The sequence below is a fragment of the Rhipicephalus microplus genome, unplaced genomic scaffold (genome assembly GCF_043290135.1).
Source record: "Rhipicephalus microplus isolate Deutch F79 unplaced genomic scaffold, USDA_Rmic scaffold_21, whole genome shotgun sequence".
Lineage (NCBI taxonomy): Eukaryota > Metazoa > Arthropoda > Arachnida > Ixodida > Ixodidae > Rhipicephalus > Rhipicephalus microplus.
In genome coordinates, this window is record NW_027464594.1 from 3,461,372 (window position 1) to 3,482,846 (window position 21,475).

Genomic DNA, 21,475 nt, shown 5'->3' on the forward strand with positions numbered 1-21,475 from the left:
CACGGTAAGCTGTCGAAATCTAGCATCAGGTGGAATGATTCGAGCTTCCAAACAAAGCACGCTATTCGCGACAAACCTAGGTAGCCCGAGACACAACCGCAGAGCTTGCCTTTCTAGCAATATAAGAGGTCTTATTTTGTACTCAGCACTTCCGGAAAACAGAACCACACAGGCCAAGCGCCGGCTATACTACTCTTCTTGTCCCTTCGCGCCCCGTATGCTCACGCATCTTCGTTGCAATATAAATAAATGTTTTTTTTTTCTGCTGATTAGTAGAAAACGCCACCGGTTGGTAGCCGAAGCCCCTGGGAACACGCGACCCTAACGCTATAGCGCAGCACGCAGCTTTGAAAAGATGGAAACAACGAAAAAAAAAAGAAATAAAGGAAGAAAGATCGTAGCACATTTGACACGCGCACATAAAGCTTCGCTTGACCCTATACGCGTAGTACGGGAACTAAAAAATTTTTCAAGGTCATCAACGACATGATGGCCAAGAGTTTTTGAACTAAAAAAATTTTTCAAGGTCATCAACGACATGATGGCCAAGAGTTTTTATCAGAATCCATGGTGTCGTTGGCAGCAGAATATGGTTAAGTACTGCGGTCAGCTTTGGTCAAGTAGCTTTTTTCTATTTGTCTCTCCTAGTGGAAGCCTCGTAATATGTAACATTATGTGTTCTATGCGACCTGCTATTGGCCAGTTTGTAAAGACCTCACGATTTTTCATAAATTGTGGAAGTTTAAAATATTTGTTACTGATGAAGTCTCCTTTCTAGGCACCTTGTATATATTCATTCAATAAATGAAATCAGGTTGTCCCATGTACGCACTATTACACCACATTTATTTTCGGAATCGGAGTGTGCCACTCTTTATTTTTCGAGCTGCATGAGCAACCACCTTCGGTATGCTCAAGACAGGTGACTTCTCTCGTCTTCAGAATTGCTGCAGTGGACTTCCATTCCACGCAAGGATTTCTTTTCCTTGGATCGCTGCGCTCGAATTCTTCACTGGCAACTCTCGTCGTAGATCTGGTAGGTGGTGTGGAATCCGCACAGTAGCTGGAAGGCAAACTCGCAGCACGGGTGAGGATTGCCCAGATCAGCTTCGGTCACCCACATGCTACAGCCTCTGCCTGCCGAGTGAATATTTATTAGAACACAAACAACAAACGTGGAATTAGTATACATACTGCGAATTGCAATCGCACAAGTTTTGCTGAGACTGTAAATTGTTTGAAAAACGTTACCTACGCTAATCTCTAAAGCAGCGCACATGTTTTAATAAGACAGCATTAAAGTTTCCGTTTTGTAGAAATTCTGGTGCAGGTGTCATTGTAGGCGTCATAGGCCATGAAAGAAAAATTGTCGTTGTTCATGAGTGGAACTTCGAGACACTTGTAAATAAAGAAAGAAAAAATCACCGATGGTACGATATTGCCTAATGGGCAATACGTTGCCCACTGGCAATATTTGGTAATGGACAGTAGTGTTGAGGCAAGGCTAACTTTGTTTGAAGTCTTGCTTTTCCTGGAGATATGGATTACCCCATAAATAATAATACTTTTCAAATAGCACAGCACTCACTACGCCATTATTTGCATTTCTGTTGATAAGCCAAGTACCCGCTTCATATCTGTGAAGTATTGTATGCACTTTGTTGATGCTACGTATGGCTGATAATGATGAAGAATTATCGCTAAGCACTTTTCAATGGGTGGGAAGCATTAAACCACGCACTCCTTTCGCAATTAGTGCTATGTAATGACTGCCTGTGAAGCCACGTTAACGCAGTTTCTTGCCAGATATGACGCTTTTATTGCGTCTTTTTTGCAAATGAGTTCACGAACACTAGCGTGAGGGGGGGGGGGGGAGATGAACAACAAGGGAGAAGGCAGGGAGGTTAACCAGGCTCATGCCCAGTCTGCTACCCTACGCCGGGAGAATGGGAAGGGGGGCATAACGATGAGAGAGAGAGAGAGGAAAGAGAAGAAAAATAGAGGGGAAAAAAGAGGATTGTCAGTCAATCGGCTGGCGCGTATGCAGCGGTGGCACTACACAAAAGTTAAAGGTGGTCACGTAGGCCTGTAGTTCTCAAAACTCAGAAGACAGCTTTGACTGCTTTTTGAGCCGACGAAAGGCGAGGACGGTGTTCCAGTAGCATCTGCATATAGAGTGGCCGATTGTCTAATTGTCGCAATGCGTCCGAAAGCTGTCTTTCATAGGCAAATCGAGGGCAATGGCTTATCAGATGGTCGATGTCTTTTTTGGTTCAGCAGACGTCACATTCCGCCTTGTCGGTCAATCCGATGAGGATTTTATATAGTTTTGTGAAGGCAACGCCCAACCAAAGGCCACAAAAAAGCGAAGCTTCACGTCGACGAAATCTGAATGGAGGTCGAAGTTCCAGTCGAGGGCTTATTTGGTAAAGTCTCGTATGTCTTATGCTTGGGCTGTTCCACTCCTGCAGACACAGACTACGTGCCAGGTGACGAAGTTGCTTTGCAGCATCAGTCCTTGACAAAGGGATCGGAAGGGTATGCTCTTCTTGGTGCGATGTGCGAGCCGCGTTGTCTGCGGAATCAATGCCACTGATCCCACAATGGCCAGGAAGCCACTGAAACTTGACCTCCTGGCCTGTTTCTGTGACGTGGTGAAGAAGCTTGACAACTTCGTAAGTTAACTGTTCATGGCAACCTCGTCTAAGGACTGACTGCATGCTCTGTAGGGCCGGTTTCGAATCGGGAACACAGCCCATTTACTCGGTCTCTGGGATTTGATGTACTCTAGGGCGCCACGCAAAGCAGCAAGATCTGCCGCCGTAGACGTGACGTGTGACAGCTTGATTCGCAGAGTGATTCTTCTAGCTGGAATCACCACCGCACCGCCAGAACCAGACGCTGTGGTTGAACCATCGGTGTATATGTGCACGTGGTTATTGTACATTTTGTGCAGAAGGTTCAAGCTCAATTGTTTTAGGGCTAATGAAGGCGAATTAGATTTTTTCTGTATTCCTGGAATTGAAACACGTACTTGCGGAAGTGTCAGGCACCACGGAGAATACACCATGGAGGAACAGTAGCGTGGCTCTGCGGTAACCTATAGACTACCACGCAGAAAGTACGGGATTAAGGCCCATTCGAAGCTGGACATTTTTCCTACTTGTATTTTTTATACGTATCGGTTACGTCACAGACGGCGACGGCGATGCCGCTGAACGCAGGTGTGCACGACAGACAGTGCTATTTTGCATGTGATGCGGCACGGCAATCTAGCAACCGGGGTGGTGACTATTCGTGACGTTCCATCGCATTGCACCGCCGCATCGCAAAGCCGGTGCTCAGAAAACAAGGCAGATACTTTCGTCGTCACATAAGACCGTCGCGCGGCCACAGCCAATGACAGCTTGGAAGACGAGTGTCGCCATGCCGCTGATGGCGCCATCTTCCTGGTGCCATCTTCCAAGGCGAGTCGGTGGAGTCGAGCCTCGGAGCATGTGCCAACATCGCTGCTCGCGGCGGCGTGATAACGTCAAGTACATTTCGCATGTGACAAGAAATAATTCTACATTGACTAAAGAGATGATCGAAATCTGCCACTTCTGCAAGACAATGCCCGCTCTGAAGCCACTAGCGAGATCGCGAGCAGTAATGCAAGTCCATATCGCCGGTTAACGCAGCGACACCTTCGTCTCGACGAGCCGGCTCGCTTCGCTTCTACATTTGCCCTTCACATCGATGGCACCGAGAAATTTAATAGCGTATGCTAACGCACCATCACATACGAGTACAAAGCCTGACCGTGTTGCAAAAACAAGCGCTCGATCACTAACTCATATGTAACCGGCGTAGGCGACGACCAGCGCCCGCCATGTTAGGCTTACCTGTCGGTATGCCTGTCAGAATCGGGAGTGACGGCTGCCTGTTGCCGCTGTTGCTACGTGTTTGTCGTCCACGAAAGTGTAGTTTTATTTATTGCTTTGTTATAAAGAACGAAGCTTGGCTGTGGAAAACTGTTTGTTTTGTGCTTCATTACGAGATTACGAAGTCTTCCGAATGTGCATGCAGACGCACCGTATGGGATTGGAGCCTGCCGCTGATTGCTCGTTCGCCTCATGTGTCTCGAAACATCGTACGCCACATGCCGGGTCATCCAACGCCACACGTTGCATCACATGGAAAATCGTGCTGTCTCACGCTTACGAGTTGCGCTCTAAAAAGTTCTCCGGCAACTGCGATACTGCCTAATGTGAATTCTGAGCGCAGCTTCGTACTGGGGCATCCCCAAATGGGTTCGAAGTTTCGGCTATTCGAAGTTGTAGCAATGTAACATTCCCTACATGTTGCCAAAAAAAAAACCTACTACTACTGCTCGAGCCCTGCGCGCGCCGCGATGTGCGTTGCAGGCTCCACCAATGTCAGTGTCCAGCAAAGCTGTTACAAGCACCATGCATACACACTGATTGGAGAATCTGTTTGATTATTACTTTAGAGGAATGATATTGATAATCACTTTGTAGTCGCTCGGATAGACCTCGAAGCCAGGTGTAGGAGCAGCCTATAGTTGATATTCCATAACGTAAAAACCTAAGCGCAAACGGCAACTGCGGACGAGGGAACGGAGCTTGCTATTGTCGCGCTTGTACTGTAGCGCTTGTCCTAATAGTTCCCTCGATCACTATGTACCTATCGCGCTTAAGTCTTAACTCTGTGGTGCATCTTGATTGGTTCCGCGAGCACTTTCAGCAAAAATAATTAGCTTTGAAAGCGATAGCTTTAAAGAGCTCGTTTCGCATAAATTCCCGCGTCTGCGTTGGTGTCGGCGTCGTTGGTTGTGAGCGAAAGATCATCATCATTCTATGCGGGACCGAAACGTCGAGAACGATGCAAATAAAAAATCCTGGATCGCAGTCGGGATTGAACCGGGTCTGTTTGCATGGCAAGCAGATGTTCTACCACGCCACCACGCGTCTGCTTCTTTTTCTTGGAAATACAGTGAAAGTAACTTTCATGCTTTACAAACGCACGCTTCCTGTACACAGGAAATATTGCAGCAATACCAAGACATATTGCAAATACACAAGAAAATATTGCAGCAAAAAAGCGTGGTACAAGCGTGCATTGACATGGGGTGTAAGCACATGCGATTATTATGACTTCGTGGTTTGAAGCTGGCCACCCACTACAAAAGGCACATACGTTACTTTGCCTACTTCCTTAAGGCTACGCATGGTGGGTGCATATCATGTTCGAAAAGATTTCAAGCACCAAGTGTTTGAAGTACGCACTAGGGGCACGATATTACTATAGCGTTTCACTCTTGAAGAAGTCCAGCAATTTTTTTTTTCATACATGCAGCATTCTATTCACGCTGTTCCGCTGGTGTCCTTTATTTCGGTATTCTACCCATAGCAGTTTGAGAATGAACTGAATCATTTGCTTGACAAGTCTCCCTGTTACATATGAAACCGAAAAACGCACGAAGGGCCGCCTTATGTCATTCGAAGTGCTCGTGCGAAGTGCAATGCAAATGCAACCCAACGTTTACCGGGAATGCGTTGAAGGGTGTTCTCATTGTTCGCAGGCGTATTATCGTCCGGCATGTGGCTTCAGTGAGTGTTGCGTAGTTTTCTTTAGTGAAACGTATACTGAGCTCTTGGCTGTATACCTGATATCAAAGAAAGATATTTAGTTGTGGTGTTGCCGCTGTACGCGAGTCTACAGCGAATGCGCCTGGCAGCTCGTTTGTCCACCTGTCCGAATGACCTCCCTCAGCGTCCGAGTTGAAAACGCAAGGAAGTGTGTATGTGCTAGCGGATGAGCACAGCGAGAATGTCTGGTGGTGGTTCAAGGGCTTGGCATTTCTGCCCACGGAGATGAAAACAAAACCGTTTGTGGATAGAAGTATGGGGCTTCGCTGTAGATTGATAATAATAACAATAATAATAATATTATTAATAATAATAATAATAATAATAATAATAATCGGACCAGTGTCCTAAGACCTCGATATGATTGAGACACCCTAGCTGAGGGCACCCGAAATTTCGACCACCTGGACTTCTTTGACGTGCATCTGCACTTAAGTACTCGATAACCACCCGGTCCTTCCTTTGTTCCTCTTGCTCCTCTTAGACCTAAATACGCGGGACTCACACATTTTCGCCAATGTTATTGTAAAACGAGGTCAAAAAAACAAGACATGGGGCTGTGGGATTCACTGATGAATGTTGACGAAGTATCCAGAGGCACATGGGAGGAGCCCGTGGGGCAAGGACCCTCTAGTCATCCAATGATTGAGACCGACGGGCCACCATGTCTTCTCCATACCTTTAGTCAGTCGGGCTTGTTTTCAACGTTACATGTCCGTTTTTGGCCACACATATTTCTTTCCCGTTTTCAAAGGTGAGGATTACTATCGCAGCGAGCGTTGTGCCCACGGAGGGGATCATCAACAGGTCGTTGTCACAAACAGAGCATCACTTTAATTCATGTTGGCGTTATTGTGGGAGGGGGGGCACTACTTATGTGGTACAATTTTGCTCCCCATAATCGAGAAAACTGCGCAGACACATGTAAGTGACTCAGTAATCTATTTCACAACGTTGTGTGGGATTATATGATGGGAGTTAGCGCACCACACTCTCGGTAGTCCGAGAGAAGCACCGAAGCCGTTTTCTGAGGGAGGTAGCTACCAGAGCCGCATGTAATACATGACATGTAAAATGAAGTAATTAGATGGCACATGAAACGCAAATGAAGCATATACATAACAATCATAAGGATGCATACTCACCTTCATTGATGTAGCTGTGACGAATCACCTTGCACGAGTGGCAGTCCCGGAAGGATATTGTCAGGTTTACGCCTGACCCAGGCTCTGAAACGGAGAGAATGGGAGCCTTATCCGCAATGCCATGAGGCTGTGCCTCGTGTCTGCTGTACAGGACTAAACGCTGTACCCAACCCGAGAAAAGCTTTATTTAACACTATATATTTCGCGCAAAGTTGCGCAAGGCGTTTTACTGGTTGCACGAACTGTTCCGTGCTGTGAGAAAACACGACAAAATCTCTGTGTCGCTGATGCGAGAGTCATTCCCAGCATTCGGGTTCATCTGTACATGGCACCGTCTCTCGGCGGCAGTAGCGGCGTCCTGCCTTAACTGAATGGGACATGCACAAAAAAAAAAAGCCGCACCTCTTGAGAAAAGCTAGTTATCGAAAATGACTCTAGGATAAATACAGCAGAGGCCTAATAGGCGGCCAAAATGACAAAGCATGTGGATTCCCAAAGCGTGTGGCTTCCCAGGCCAATCGAACACCGGGAAGTTGCATCGTTACTAGAGCGACGATGTAGTATTAACAGGTTAAATCAAGTCTCTGCTCCACGTATAAAATGGAAGTAGTTTTTGCTAATGTGTGTGTTTTTCATCAGACATAATTTAGTTTCGCCTATTTGCAGTCCAGCTGCGGCAGGCCACCGCTGTTGCTGACAAGAGATTGTACCCCGTGCAAATGTCCCCATATCCTGGTCACGTGGTCTGTTCAAGCTCTGGCACATTTGACAGTCTGTCACTTATACGACAGGTGAATATATATATATATATATATATATATATATATATATATATATATATATATATATATATATATATATATATATATATATATATATATGGGGGGGGAGACGAACGCTCCGTTCCCCTGTGGATATTAAGCTTGTGCTGCTGAGCTGAAAACCCATTGCGCCGCTAAGCTCGAAGACGCAGGTTTGCTTCCCTACCACGGCAGGCAATTTATTTTGACGAGGGCCAAGCGCAAGAATACTTGTGCACTTACTATACCTGTGTGAGGTACACTGCACATACATACGCAGCATGATTGCGATTCTGTTGAGCTTATTTTTTTTTCTGTCTCTATAACCACTTTTAAAATACCACGATCCCCTCCTCAGTTCAGTAACATGACTCTGCGACCCTCTTTCAGCATGATTTGCAAGCGCTGCTGTTGGATGGTCGAGGCTCCTGAGAACACCCTATACACAAAAAATTCGGCGCAGTACGTGCACGACAATTTACAATAATTTCTCAAACTGAGTAAGAAACTACTCCCTCATCTCCCTACAAATGACACTATAACCCTAAATGATGGCGTCATAATCCCCAAAGTCCACGGCCATTGGCTGGTTTGAGCGCTGTGAGCTGAATAGTTACAGATGCCGCCGTGGGATGTTATCGCGTGCTCGCGGGTTCCCTCGCGATTACACTGTAATTGAGGTTCACGTTCATAAGAAAGAAAAAAATAAAGAAAGAAAAAAGAAAGAAGAAAAAAGAAAGAAAGAAGGAAGGAAAGAAAGGGAAAAGAAAGAAAGGAAGAAAGAATGAGAGATGCCGCTAGACATTCCCTGCTGGTTCTGACGTGGGAGACGCCCGCCACGCACTGAGTACGCCCCGCAGGACATCAGTAAAGTTCTAAATGCGAAGCATTTTTTAGCTAACTTCGGCAACTTTGAGCGTATCTATCTATCTATCTATCTGTCTATCTATCTATCTATCTATCTATCTAGCCGCTTACGTTGAAGTGCTATAGTGGTCACCTTGGCGTTAACCAAAATTAGCATGGGAGGGTAAGATGGTTTCACGAGTATTACGCGCTGGTCAAGACATAGATAATGTCAAAATCGCATCGCTTACATCGTAAAACACCTCCCGGAAGACAGTGGCACATACCCATGGTTGAGTATGTGCCGCTGGTATGCGGGTATGTGCCACGGGTCATTGACACTTAGTATCTACCCACAAACGTCGAGTACACACATGGGCAATTCTAACGTGTGAGCGTTAAAAAATACCCTACATTGGTAGTGTTAACTCGACGAATGCAAAGAATAAATGTAAGGGTCCCAGCTGGGATCGAACCCAAGCATTCTGCGTGGCAATGGAGCATTTTACTACAGAGCTACCTACGCCTGGACTCGCAACTACTTCTCAAATAGACGCCAATCTTCGTGAAACGTCAATAGTGGTTGCACTGCTGCCTACAAAATTTTATAAACATTACTTATGTACTCCTTTGATACAGCCGTCACATCGGGTGAACGTCAATTGTGGTTAGTTGTCATGCGCTGAAGTTGATTTATGTAGCAGTGTTTAGGGGCCAGCATCCCCGCGAGCATCAGCGCGTCACATCAGCTTCTGGTGTTGCTAATACGCATGTTCCAGTTGGCATCGTTGCACAAGTGCAAACAACTGGCTATATGAACATCTTCAACTCTTCATATGTCTGTGCATGCAACATTTGTACATATATTTAGCGCCAATTCATGACGGGCCTCTAAATAAAAAAATTGCAACATGGTCACCTTCCCTCCGCTTGCTTCGCAAAACGTCGATTCCCAGGTACGTGGTATCTGCCGATTTTTTTTTCCAATGCGATCCATAGAAAAGGAATCCAGTAAAGAAAAAAAAAAGAAAGGGTCCATGGTAATCACGAGCGCTAGCAAGAAGACGCATCATCTTTCCTTTTTGTCATCGTCCTCCCTGTGTAGCTTGAAGCGCGCTCGCTGGTAGGAAAGCAGCGAGGAAGTGCTTAAGGCGTGCAACGAATTCCTGCTTTCGCACACTACCCGCGCAGCCGCACCACACGTGCCGCTACACCTGCCGCACGCAAGCGGAGGACGAAATAGCGTATCGGCGACGCTCTATCATCATCTACTTGCGTACAGCAGGGATCCCGGCACGTGCAGTACGGCTGTGCGGACAGCCTCTGATTACATTGGTGACACACGATTCGGGAGGCAATAATTTTTTTAAAGAAAGTCATTGCATTATTATTTGGAAACGGGTTGCAGGGCTTCTTTGTGAAAAGGCAAATAGAAAATTTAGCTCACGGTCGACGGGTTGCACGTTGACGACATTTTTCGCCGTATAGCCAGGCGACGACATCAGCTTGAAGGTTGTGTTTCTGGAACATCAAAATACAACACCCGTGTTTTCAGGCATTCGGGACTTCGTGTAGCGTAAGATTAAATGGTGCTTTTCACGATGTGCTTTCAAGCAAAATAACAATGCCCACTGAGTGTTTACAAAGCTCTATCATGCTGTTTCCAGCAATTGAAGCCTATATCACGATTGCTGGAAACAAAAAACTAAAAAATGTGTGTTTCCGCAGCTGTAGTTACATTTTCATCAAAGATACATGATTTCAGAGTTTACTATTGACCAATTCATCCTAAAAATATCAATAAACCTTTTTCCTGAGAGGACGTTTGTTGTTATACCAACGAATGTGTCTTTGCGCTACGCAGATAATTTTTTCAGGCAAATTATGACACATCTCACTTTGCTACCTATCCTAAAGCTTACCTGAAGGAATAATCAAGCATACAAATGCTTCGCAATACAATGCTATCCACGCGACCACACCATTTCAGTATTAGCCGATTCACTTTTTTTTAAATAACATGGCTTCCCTGTCACACGTAGCGAAGTGTTCGTATTCGGAAACAATGTGAACAAGCGATATCAGCTTCATCTGACTGAGGAAAAGCAGAGCTATATATATATATATATATATATATATATATATATATATATATATATATATATATATATATATATATATATATATATATGGGGGGGGGGGAGTACTAATTCAATGGGCCAGTTAGTCTTCATCAAGGTATGGGATATGGCACAACGGGAGCGTTGTCAACAAGGACAAATATATTTATTTCCCAACAGTTTCGGGAGGAGTCCTCCCTTCATCAGGGGATGAGTTATACTAACATAAACTTCCAAACTTCCTTGCTGCCGCGTCCCTCTCGCCTTGAAAGATGTTTGCGAGAGTGAGAGAAAACTAAAAAAGAAAGAAAGAAAAAAGAGAAGAAAAAAGAAGAAAAGAAAAAAAGAAAAAGAGAAAAAAAAGAAAGAAAGTTAAAAAGAAGAAGATCCACTGTCAACGCTGAGAACGAAACCACATGTCCGTGTACGTCCACATCCGGTTCTTAAGAACTGGATGTGGACGTACATGGACATTTCGTTTCGTTCTCAGTGTCAATTAATCAGCTGCCCGCTCATTATAAGTTCACGTGCTACGTGACGCCAAACATGCGCATAAGAGTGTTTTCACACTCGTTGTTTGGCTTATAGATGGCGCTGACTGTCGCTCCTACTTCTAAATTCACAGATAAACCCAAAAAAGTGGATGGAGGGAGGGCCGCTGTAATAGCTCAGTGGTTAGAGCATCGAACGCGTAATTCGAAGGTCGTAGGTTCGATTCCTGCTTACAGTTGGTAATTTTTTCATCCACTTTTCTTTCTTCTTATTTACATTCCATTAATGTTAATAACTTCCCCTGTACATTCCTTGGCATTACTGTCTGTTATATCTCATATATATATATATATATATATATATATATATATATATATATATATATATATATATATATATATATATATATATATATATATATATATATATATTCAGCAACTAGCGATCATATGCTAAGGTGACAGTCACGGTCAAGCACGGGCTCACAGCGTGAGCGGTGTCCTTTTTGGGTAGCGCCACTAGAAGGTACTCGAGAGTTCCAGCCATTTCACAGTTTGGAGGGGCGTCGCTACAATTACCCCGGGGTAGAAGGGGGAGCCACCTGGCGACCTAACAGCTTGTTACTATGAGCGGATCCTAGTAAGCCTTCAGGTGCTTTACGTTGACGATGTCGCGCCCGTGACGGCGCATTTCCGAAGATTGTTCGATGGATTCGATCAGACAGTTGACCAGAAATGTGCGCTCGATGACACGGTAGGAGCCTTCGTATTTCGGGAGTAGTTTAATGGAGAGGCCAGCTACAGTGATCGGAATTGAGAGCCATAAAGTGCACCAGGAAGGAACTTGGGCTCAGAAGTGGCGGAGCCCTCACGAATGCTCTTGTGCCACTTTTGCTCATGCGTCCTAAACGTATTGGCAAGCTCGCGACACTTTTCAGCAAGTCTGGCTGTCTCTGAAATAAGTGCACACTCAGATGGATCTAGCGTGTACGCGGGTATCGTTTCGATGGTGTGCGAGGGGTGCCTTTCGTGCAGAGGGGTGCCTTTTGTGCAGCAAGAAGAAAGGTGAAAAACCGGTCGTTCTCTGAGGGGCAGTGTTGTAGGCGTAGGTGACGAAGGGCAGTATATTATCCCAATTCGTGTGGTTAGCGGCGACGTACATGTACATCAAAAGCATGTCGCTGAGGGTTTCGTTAAAGTGTTCGGTGAGGCCATTCGTATGCGGGTCGTAAGCAGTATTTTTGTGGTGGGCAGAATGACACTCCGTGAGATTGGCTTCGATGACTTCCGACAAGAAGACACGGCCTCGATCGCTGAGAAGCTCCTGGGGTGGACCGTGGCGCAGTATGAATCGATGCAGTAGGAAGGACGCAACATCACGCGCAGTAGCCGCAGGGAGAGTGGCAGTTTCGGCGTATCGCGTTATTTGGTCTACGGCGACGATGACCCAGTGGTTACCAGCCGTCGTCGGAGGAAGTGGTCCATAGTTCGATACCTATGCACCCATACGGACGGTCAGGGCAAGGTAACAGTAACAGACTGGCTGGATACATGTGAGCGGACGGTTTGCGGCGTTGGCAAGTGAGGCAGGAGTGGACGAACTGCTGCACTTAGCGGTACATCCCGTGCTAGGAGTTGCGTTCTTGAATGCGGTGCTAGGTTTTGGATACCCCAGAGTGCGCGCATTGCGGATAAGAATGGAAAGATTCACATATCTCCGACCGCAGACTGCGGGGTATCACAAGTAACCACTGCCGGTCATCGGCGTCGTAATTGCGTCTGTGTAGGAGGCCGTCACAGATGGCGAAATGGTGAGCTCGACGACGCAAGGCATGCCTGCATGGTGTTGCGGACGGATCAGAGAGCAACTCGGTCAGCGGGGCAATCCGATTATCCTTTCGCTCATCGATAGCGATGATGTCAACATTGATGCCACAAACAGCAATCGAGGATACTGAGCAGGGCATGTCGTCTTCAGGCATAGGGAAGCGCGAGAGGTTGTCGGCGTCAGCATGTGGGCGTGAACATTCTCTGGGTAGCGAACATGTGAACATTATCTGGGTAGTGCTTTCGACGCTGGAATGACATGGTTTCATCTGGGACCACCTCATAGTTCACGTCACTCATGCGACGAATTACTTTGTAGGGTCCAAAGCAGCAACTCAGGAGCTTTTCGGACAACTTTTGGCGGTGAACCGGAGATCATACCCAAACTGGATCTCCTGGGTAGTACTCGACCTGTCGGTGGCGAAGATTGTAGCGGCGTGCATCTGCAGTTTGTTGTTGCGTGATATGCAGGCGTGCCAACTGTCGAACTTCTTCGACATACTGAGCAAGCTGCAGCTCAGCGTCAGGTGTGAGCGAACCCTCGTAATCGTGTGGCAACATAGCGTCTAGCATGGTCTGAACCTCACGCCCATAGACGAGACGGAAAGGTGTGAATCGTGTCGTTTCTTGGATGGCAGTCTTGCACGCGAATGTTATGTATAGGAGCACTTCATCCCACGTCTTGAGCTGAACCTCCACATACATTGATGACAAATCGGCGATGGTCTTGTTAAGTCGTTTCGTCAGGCCGTTAGTCTGCGTATGATACGCCGTCGTCTCGCGATGGCTCGTGTAGCTTAGTTTGAATACATCGTCAATAAGCTGAGCCGTGAAAGCTGTTCCGCGATCAGTGATCACGGAAGACGGGGCGCCATGGCGAAGAACGATGTGGTCGGCGAAAAACTGGGCAACATCGGAAGCTATAGCTCGTCGCAGGGCTCTTGTCTCGGCGTGTCTCGTTAGATAATCAGTCGCTACAACTATCCCCTTGCTACCGGCAGATGACCGAGGAAATGGCCCCAGTAAATTCATTCCTATTTGATTGAATGGTGCCCTTCGTGGTGTGATTGGTTGCAGCAGGCCTGGAGGGTTCAGTGGCGGAGATTTACGGCGTGGACATTCACGGCATCTTTTCACATATCGCTTGACGTACGTAGCAAGTTTTGGCCAGTTGTAGGCCTGTTGAACTCTGGCGAGAGTTTTTGAAGAACCTAGATGACCGGATGTGGGCTCGTCGTAGTAGGCCAGAAGAATGTCGTCTCAAATGTCAGAAGGGACCAGCAGGTAAGCTATCCCGTTGCTGTTTGAGCTTGTTTCATACAAGACCCTGTTCCGTAGGCAGAACAAAGAGATATTTCGAGAAAAGTGTCGAGGTACGGGTGTGTTGCGTCCTTCTAGTTGGTCAATCATTGCGCGAATCTCGATGTCATCGTGTTATCGTGCGATCAAGTCTGTTGCAGTGAGGACTCCGAGAGAGCCGCTGTCATCGTCATTGTCGGGATCACAAACTCCAGTAGGTGCACGGGACGATGAATCAGCATCTTCGTGCTTGGTGCCTGATTTATAGACAATGGTAAGGTCAAATTCTTGCAAACAAAGAATCCATCGTGCTAGGCGCCCAGACGGATCTCGTAAATTGGTCAATCAGCACAATGAGTAATGATCATTCACTACTTTGAAGTGACGACCGTAGAGGTAAGGCCTGAGTTTCATGGTGGCCCACACTATATACTGCTAGGCACTCTTTCTCCGAGGTGGAATAGTTCATCTCGGTGCGAGACAGGGTACGGCTGGCATAAGCCATCACGCGATCTGTGCCTTCTTGAGGTTGGACAAGCACGGCATCGAGACCTACAAGGCTCGCGTCGGTATGAACATCGGTGGTAGCATCCTCGTCGAAGTGAACAAGAACTGGTGGTGCCTGCATACGCTCACGTAGATCGATAAAAGCCATGCTCTATTCTTCATTGCAAACGAATGGTACGTTGTCACGTGTGATACGAGTCAGAGCCTCGGCAATTCTTGAAAAATTGGCGATGAAGCGACGATAGCAGGCGCACAGGCCGAGGAAGCGACGTACTGCTTTCTAGTCACGGGGAACGGGAAAGGAGGCTACGGCGGTTGTCTTGTCGGGGTCAGGTCGAATGCCGTCAGCGCTCACAACATGGCCCAGAAATTTAAGTTTTTTATAGCCAAGGCACCATTTTTCTGGCTTCAACGTGAGGTTCGCAGAGCGGAGCGCTTCCAGAACAGCCTGCAGACGCTTCAAGTGTTCCTCGAAGGTGACTGAAAACACCATGACATCATCGAGATAAACTAGGCAGCTGTTACACTTCAGACCGGTAAGAACAATGTCAATCATTCTTTGAAATGTCGCTGGTGCGAAACACAGGCCGACGGGAAGCACCTTGAATTCATACACGCTATCCGGTGTAACAAAAGCACTTTTTTCTCAATCTTGGGCGAGACCGAGAGACGCCTGTAATCTCACGCACATTGGAGGCCGCGGCGTCCCAAGGGATCCCCGCTGACCTCCTCTAAGCAGCGTAACCGACCTCTAGGCCGGTCCCCTCTTTTGGGAGTAATGAAATTTTGATCATCAGCACCATAATAATCATCATCATCATCTCGGTCGCTTTCATCAACCTCAATCTTCCAGTATCCGCTTTTCAAGACTATGAAAAAAATACCTTGCCCGACTTAGTCTGTCCAGTGAATCATCGATGCATGGCAGAGAATACACGTCTTTTTTAGTCACGCTGTTTAGCTTTTTGTCGTCCACGCAGAAACGCAGCGTTCCATCCTTTTTGTTTACAAGAACGATTGGCGATGACCATGGACTATTGGACGGCAGTATAACATCATCTTAACATCATTAACCGCGTCACGTTCTTGGCCGGAACTCAGTATAGGGTTGTTGATTTATGAGCGAAACATTGATGTGCGTTAAAATCCGCTGTTTCATAAGGGGCGTTTGACGCACCTTCGATGACGAAGCGGAACACTCTTGAAATTCAAGCAACAGTTTCTGCAGCGCTGTGCGTTCTTGCTGCGTGAGGCTCAAATTGATGTTCACCTTTGCAAGAGCCGTAGAAATGCCTGTCGATGTCGATTGTATCCCGCTGTTCATGGATGTGGCGGAAAACTTTTCAGCAACGTCTTTGATGGGGTAGGTGAAAGCGATAGCCGTGCGACGAAAAAGGTGCCGCTGCTCATTACTAAAATTTGTCACAAGCAGCGTGGCACGTCTGTCGTGAAGCATAATGAGGCTCCGGGCCACGCAGACACCTATGCTGAACAATTGTGTCAAGTTGCCTTCGGCGACTGCCTAACCGTCAGGTAGCTCGTCACACACGACATCAACCAGGACGCTTGAACGTGGGGGCAACGTGAGTATGTCGGCCGAAACACGAAACGTGCCGAGATATCTATCATCAGGTTTTTCTGCTGCTTTGTCTGTCAAAAACGTCACGGTGCGCTGCCGGAGGTCAATTATAGCACCGTATTCACGTAAAAAGTCGATGTTTACGATGAGGTCTCCCGAGCATGCGGGAAGTATAAGGCAGCTGCAGAAAAATGCGCGTCCGCGAATGCAGACTCTAGTCGTGCGCATACCGAGACGGAGGACAACGTGCCCGCCGGCTGTATGTATTTGTGTTCCGCGCCATGACGTACCAACTTTCTTGATATGCGTCACCAGTTTTCCACTCATAATGGAGTAGTCAGCCCTTGTGTTCAATAAAACACTAGCATCGTGGCGGCCGTCGAGAACTACAGGTATGTCTAGGGAAAGTCGGCTTTTTGATTCGGGAGCTGTCGTCATCGAATCGCTGCTGGTACGCACTCGCGTCGATAGGAGTCTTGCTCATGTCGTTTATCAGCGGCCCCGCCCCCAAAGGTCGCAGTGGTTAGTTTTCTCGCCTAGGGCTGAGCGACCGTGCTGGCGCCACCCCTGGGTAGTTCGGAATACTTTCGAAGACCTTCTTAGAGATGGTGATCGTGACTGGTGCCGCGGGAGCAGTGGCATGCGCTGCTCAGACAGGTATTCCTCGATTGCTCTGGGTCTGTCGCCAAATCTTGGCCTGGGTGAGACGACGGCGAAACCCTGAAGTCCGAGGTGGTGGTATTGGCATTCGCGGTATACATGTCCGACTTCGCCACAGTGGTAGCACAGCGGCCGCCTGTCCCGTGTGTGCCACACGTCCGATTTTCGCGGGAGGAGCTGCCGATTCTCGAAATGGTGGACTGGTTGGACTGATGTAAGTGCATCGCGAGATGTCGGGTGTACGAAATAATTTGGAGGGGCGCAACGGCTCGCAGCTTCTGCGTATGATGCAGGAGGGACGTAACTTCTCAGCCTCGGCATATGTTGCACGGTGAGGCTCCGTCGGTACAGGCGGGGAAGCATCGCTCGAAAGCGGGACTTGCATAGCCTGCTGTACTTCACTGCTGATGAGGCTGGAGTTGAATGCTGCAGCAGGTGGAGGTGGGCCGTGAATCTTGCAGCTCGTCACGCACCACTGATTGGATGAGGTCGCGGAGAGCTTCGAGACTGACGTTACTCCCCGCAGCTTCAATCTGGTACACTGGTGAAGCAGCAATGACATGGCGGTCGTACACAGCCCACCGCTGTTGCACCATGTTTTCCATCGTCGTAGCTTTAGTTAAAAACTCCGCCACTGTATTCGGTGGACTTCAGATGAGACCGGCAAAGAGCTACTCCTTGACTCTTCGCATTAGGTGCCGCAACTTCTTGTCTTCTGCCATACCTGGGTCAGCACGACCGAAAAGGCTCGTCATGTCCTCTACGTACGCCATCACGCTTTCGTTCGGCATTCAAATGCGCTATTAAATGGTCCGCTCCGCTCGTTCGCGGCGATGGGGGTCGGCGTAACTTGCCAGCAGCTGGCGGCAAAACACCATCCACGACGAGAACGGTTCAAGGTTCTCGTACCAAGTACGAGCTCCATCCTCAAAGCTGAAGTAAACATTTCGCAGATTGTTGGCGTCGGTCCACTCGTTGAAAGCAGCAACGCATTCTAAGTGAGCCAACCAGTCAACAATATCCTTCAACATGGAGCCGTGGAACACCTTCGGCACTGCAGCTTGTAATTAGTCATCGGATTGTTTTCCGTACCGCTCTGGGGTGGTGCAGTTGACGTCAACTACGGCAGAGGTTCACGCTCCGGGAACAATCCTCGGATTCTCAGACTGGCCCGGTGGGCAGGTGTTGTGACTGCAGGTACAGGGCTTCCTAGAGGCGTTCGGATTATTGGCTGGGAACACCCACCACCTCCACCGATTGTCGCGCGTGAGAAAGAGGAACTTCGGGTAAGGAATACCGCGTAGTCACAGAGACGCAGGTCAGTGACGTGACACAACTAATAGAGCCTCGGCGAGAGTAGCTGTCCCAAAAACGACTTCCTCGTTTGTTTCTCCTGGATGCTGGCTCGTGCTCGCTGCACTTCAAGGTCAGGTGGCAGTATGAAGCGTCCAAAGTATGAGCACAGGCCCACGAAACTACGCAGTTCTTTGACGGACGCAGGTTTAGGGAATTCGGCCAGGGACCTGAGCTTGGCCGCATCAGGAAGAATGCCGTCCTTGGACACGACGTACCCTAGGACGGCGAGCTACCATGCTGCAAAGCGGCACTTCTTCAGATTTAGTTCCAAGCCGACATTGCTCACACGTGTGAAAACTTTTTTCAGACGTTGGAGATGCGTGTAGAAATCCGGAACGGAGACGACGACGTCGTCGAAGTAACACAAGCACGTGTGCTGTTTCAAGTTGCGCAGAACGGTGTCCAATATGCGCTCAAAGGTCGCAGGTGCATTACTGAGGCCAAACGGCATGAAGTTGAATTTGTAAAAGCCATCGGGTATGATGAAGGCGGTCTTCGGTCGAGCGTCTTTAGCCATGTGTAGTTGCCAGTACCCCAAGCGCAGATCGAGAGAAAAAAAAATCGGCTCCGTGAAGGCTGTCAATCCCGTCATCGATGCACGGCAGTGGATAAACATCCTTGTGAGTGATCTTATCGAGTGGTCTGTAGTCCACACAGAACCGCATAGAACCTTCTTTCTTCGCAACAAGAATAACAGTAGACACCCAAGGACTGTTCGACGGCCGAATAACGTCGCGTCGGAACATATAGCCAGCCTGCTCGTTATTTATCCGACGTTCAGCAGGTGACACGCGATATAGACGGCGCCGTAGCGGTGGATGGGCACCAGTGTCGATGCGATGCGTAACAGCGGGCGCGCGACCGAGAGAACTTCGGTCCACATTGAAAGAACAACGATATTCTTGCAACAGATCCAGAAGCTGGGAACGCGGTACCAACGTAAGGTTGTCAGCAATGGAGGGGCCGGGCACCGCCGTGGTGGTCTAGTGGCTAAGGTACTCGGCTGCTGACCCGCAAGTCGCGGGTTCAAATCCCGGCTGCGGCGGCTGCATTTCCGATGGAGGCGGAAATGTCGTAGGCCCGTGTGCTCAGATTTGGGTGCACGTTAAAGAACCCCAGGTGGTCAAAATTTCCGGAGTCCTCCACTACGGCGTCTCTCATAATCATATTGTGGTTTTGGGACGTTAAACTCCACAAATCAATCAATGGAGGGGCTGAATACCTCAGCGAATGACGGATCAGAAGTGGAAACAGCACTGATGGTACACGAACTGTGACAACGTGAGTCAACGGGTACGTCCAGGACTTTTGCGTCAACGACTGGTTCCACTTTGCAGAGACATTCCCCTCGAACCAAGGTAACAGTGTACGGGTATGGATTGGTTACAAAATTAGCGGCCTTGCCATGGGTGATTTGCACTGTCGCGAAAGGTACTAGCAACCCTTTCCTACTACAAGCATGGTTGGATGGCGAAACAAGTGCCACTGTGTCGGAGAGAACGGCGCAGTAGACCGACACAGCCATCGTCAATCTTGGAGGTACTGTTGATCGTCTTTCACGAGAATCTTGCTCAGTGTCGAGGGGCTGTGTTCTGGTGTCAAATGCGAGAATAGTGAGAGTTCAATTTCGGATGTGGCACCATGGATGAAGGTGGCGTGGCGGGAGAGAAAATACCATCCAAGGTTGACGTCATGATAGCATGCAGGAATGACGATGAACTAGGCGGCATACAGAACTTCCTGAATGACAACGTGAGCTGTGCACCCTGCAGTAAGAATAATACGATGCGAACTAGCGGTACAGAGGGTCAGCCCAGCAATTGGCGCCGTCACTTTTCCAAGTAAACGGTAAAATGTTTCGTCCATAACTGACACGGCAGCTCCAGTGTCAATAAGAGCAGATAAGAGCAACCTTTCTAGTGTCATTGACGTGCTTGTGAACACCGTCCACAAGCACGTCAATTACATTAGATGGGCTGCTCTGAGGGCTTTCACAATGCAGTAGCGTCGCAGTCCTAGCCTCGGGGATTGTGACGACTAGTTTCCCGCTCGTGAGTTGCCGAACTTGGCCGCATATTGAACGGGGAACGACGTCATGGAGACGGCGACCTTCGAGGAGATGGAGCTCGGCGAGACGACGGTAGCATAGACAGTGGTTCATCATGATAGGGATGGCTCAGCTGGCCAGCAACAGGTGGTGAGATGGGAGGCAGCTGTACGCGAGGGCAATAACGTGCGACGTGACCGGCGTAAACACAGGCAAAGCAGATGGGCCAGTTATCTGTTGTGTGCCATCGGTTCGCCGGGGTAGGTCTCGTCCATGTCGCAATAGCCAACGGACGAAACGGTGGCTGGAAAGGCTGTGGGGTGAGCTGTAGCTGAGTCTGAGGGGTCGCGTCAACATACGTAGCCGGCCTGGCGTAGTGGCCTGGCGACCACTTGGGCGTAACTTAGGGGCGCAGGAGCCGGAGGTTGTTGTGGGTGGTACGCAGGCACTACCTTCACTATTTTCTGCTCAATCGCTCGGTGGATGGGAGGAAGGTGGGTAGTGGTTGATTGTTGAACGACCGGAGCGTGGGCAAAGGGCAGGAGAGTGAACTGGCGCGCGGTTTCTTGACGCTTGAAGGACTTGAGGTCTGCCAGCAACGCTACTCGGTGACAGCTTTCTTCCAATCCAGCAAGCCCTGCATCGCATGGTGGGGAGCGACGGGTCTTCCTATGCTGCCGGCGGAGCTCCTCGTAGGACAGAGTGATAACCTCACCCACTGTCCCAGGGTTTTTGGCTAGCAGCATTGAGAAGGCATCATCGTCAATGCCTTCCATGGCGTTCCGGATCTTGACAGATTCGGACATGCTGTCGTTCGATTTCTTGCACAAGTCCAGGACATCTTCGATGTAGCTGGTGAATGACTCACCGGCCTACGAGCGCGTTCACGTAACCGCTGCTCGGCTTGCAGCTTACGAACAGCAGGGTGGGCAAAAACGTTGATGATAGAGGTCTCAAAATTGGACCAGGTTGCAAAGTCAGATGTGTGGTTGTTGTACCACAAACTGGCTACGTCCGCAAAGTAGAACCTCAAGTTGTTCAACTTGCTGTCCTCGTTCCACTTGTTGGGGACGCTCACGTGCTCGTAATTGGCGAGCCAGTCCTCCACGTCAGTGCCATCGGCGCCAATAAAGATGGGTGGATTGCA

General features: G+C 48.4%; 1 protein-coding gene across 1 annotated transcript in view; it reads right to left on the minus strand.

Moving 5' to 3' along the window:
- Positions 1-825: 825 nt before the first annotated feature.
- LOC119159888 (uncharacterized) overlaps positions 826-21,475 on the minus strand; it is a 45,641-nt gene continuing 24,991 nt past the window's right edge. Inside the window, exons 3-5 of the mRNA XM_037412698.2 lie at positions 9,890-9,963; positions 6,797-6,880; positions 826-1,137 (exon numbers count right to left, since the gene is read on the minus strand). Coding sequence (XP_037268595.2) covers positions 1,010-1,137; positions 6,797-6,880; positions 9,890-9,963 — 286 coding nt within the window. The 3' untranslated portion in view covers positions 826-1,009. The remainder of the gene's footprint in view (positions 1,138-6,796; positions 6,881-9,889; positions 9,964-21,475) is intronic.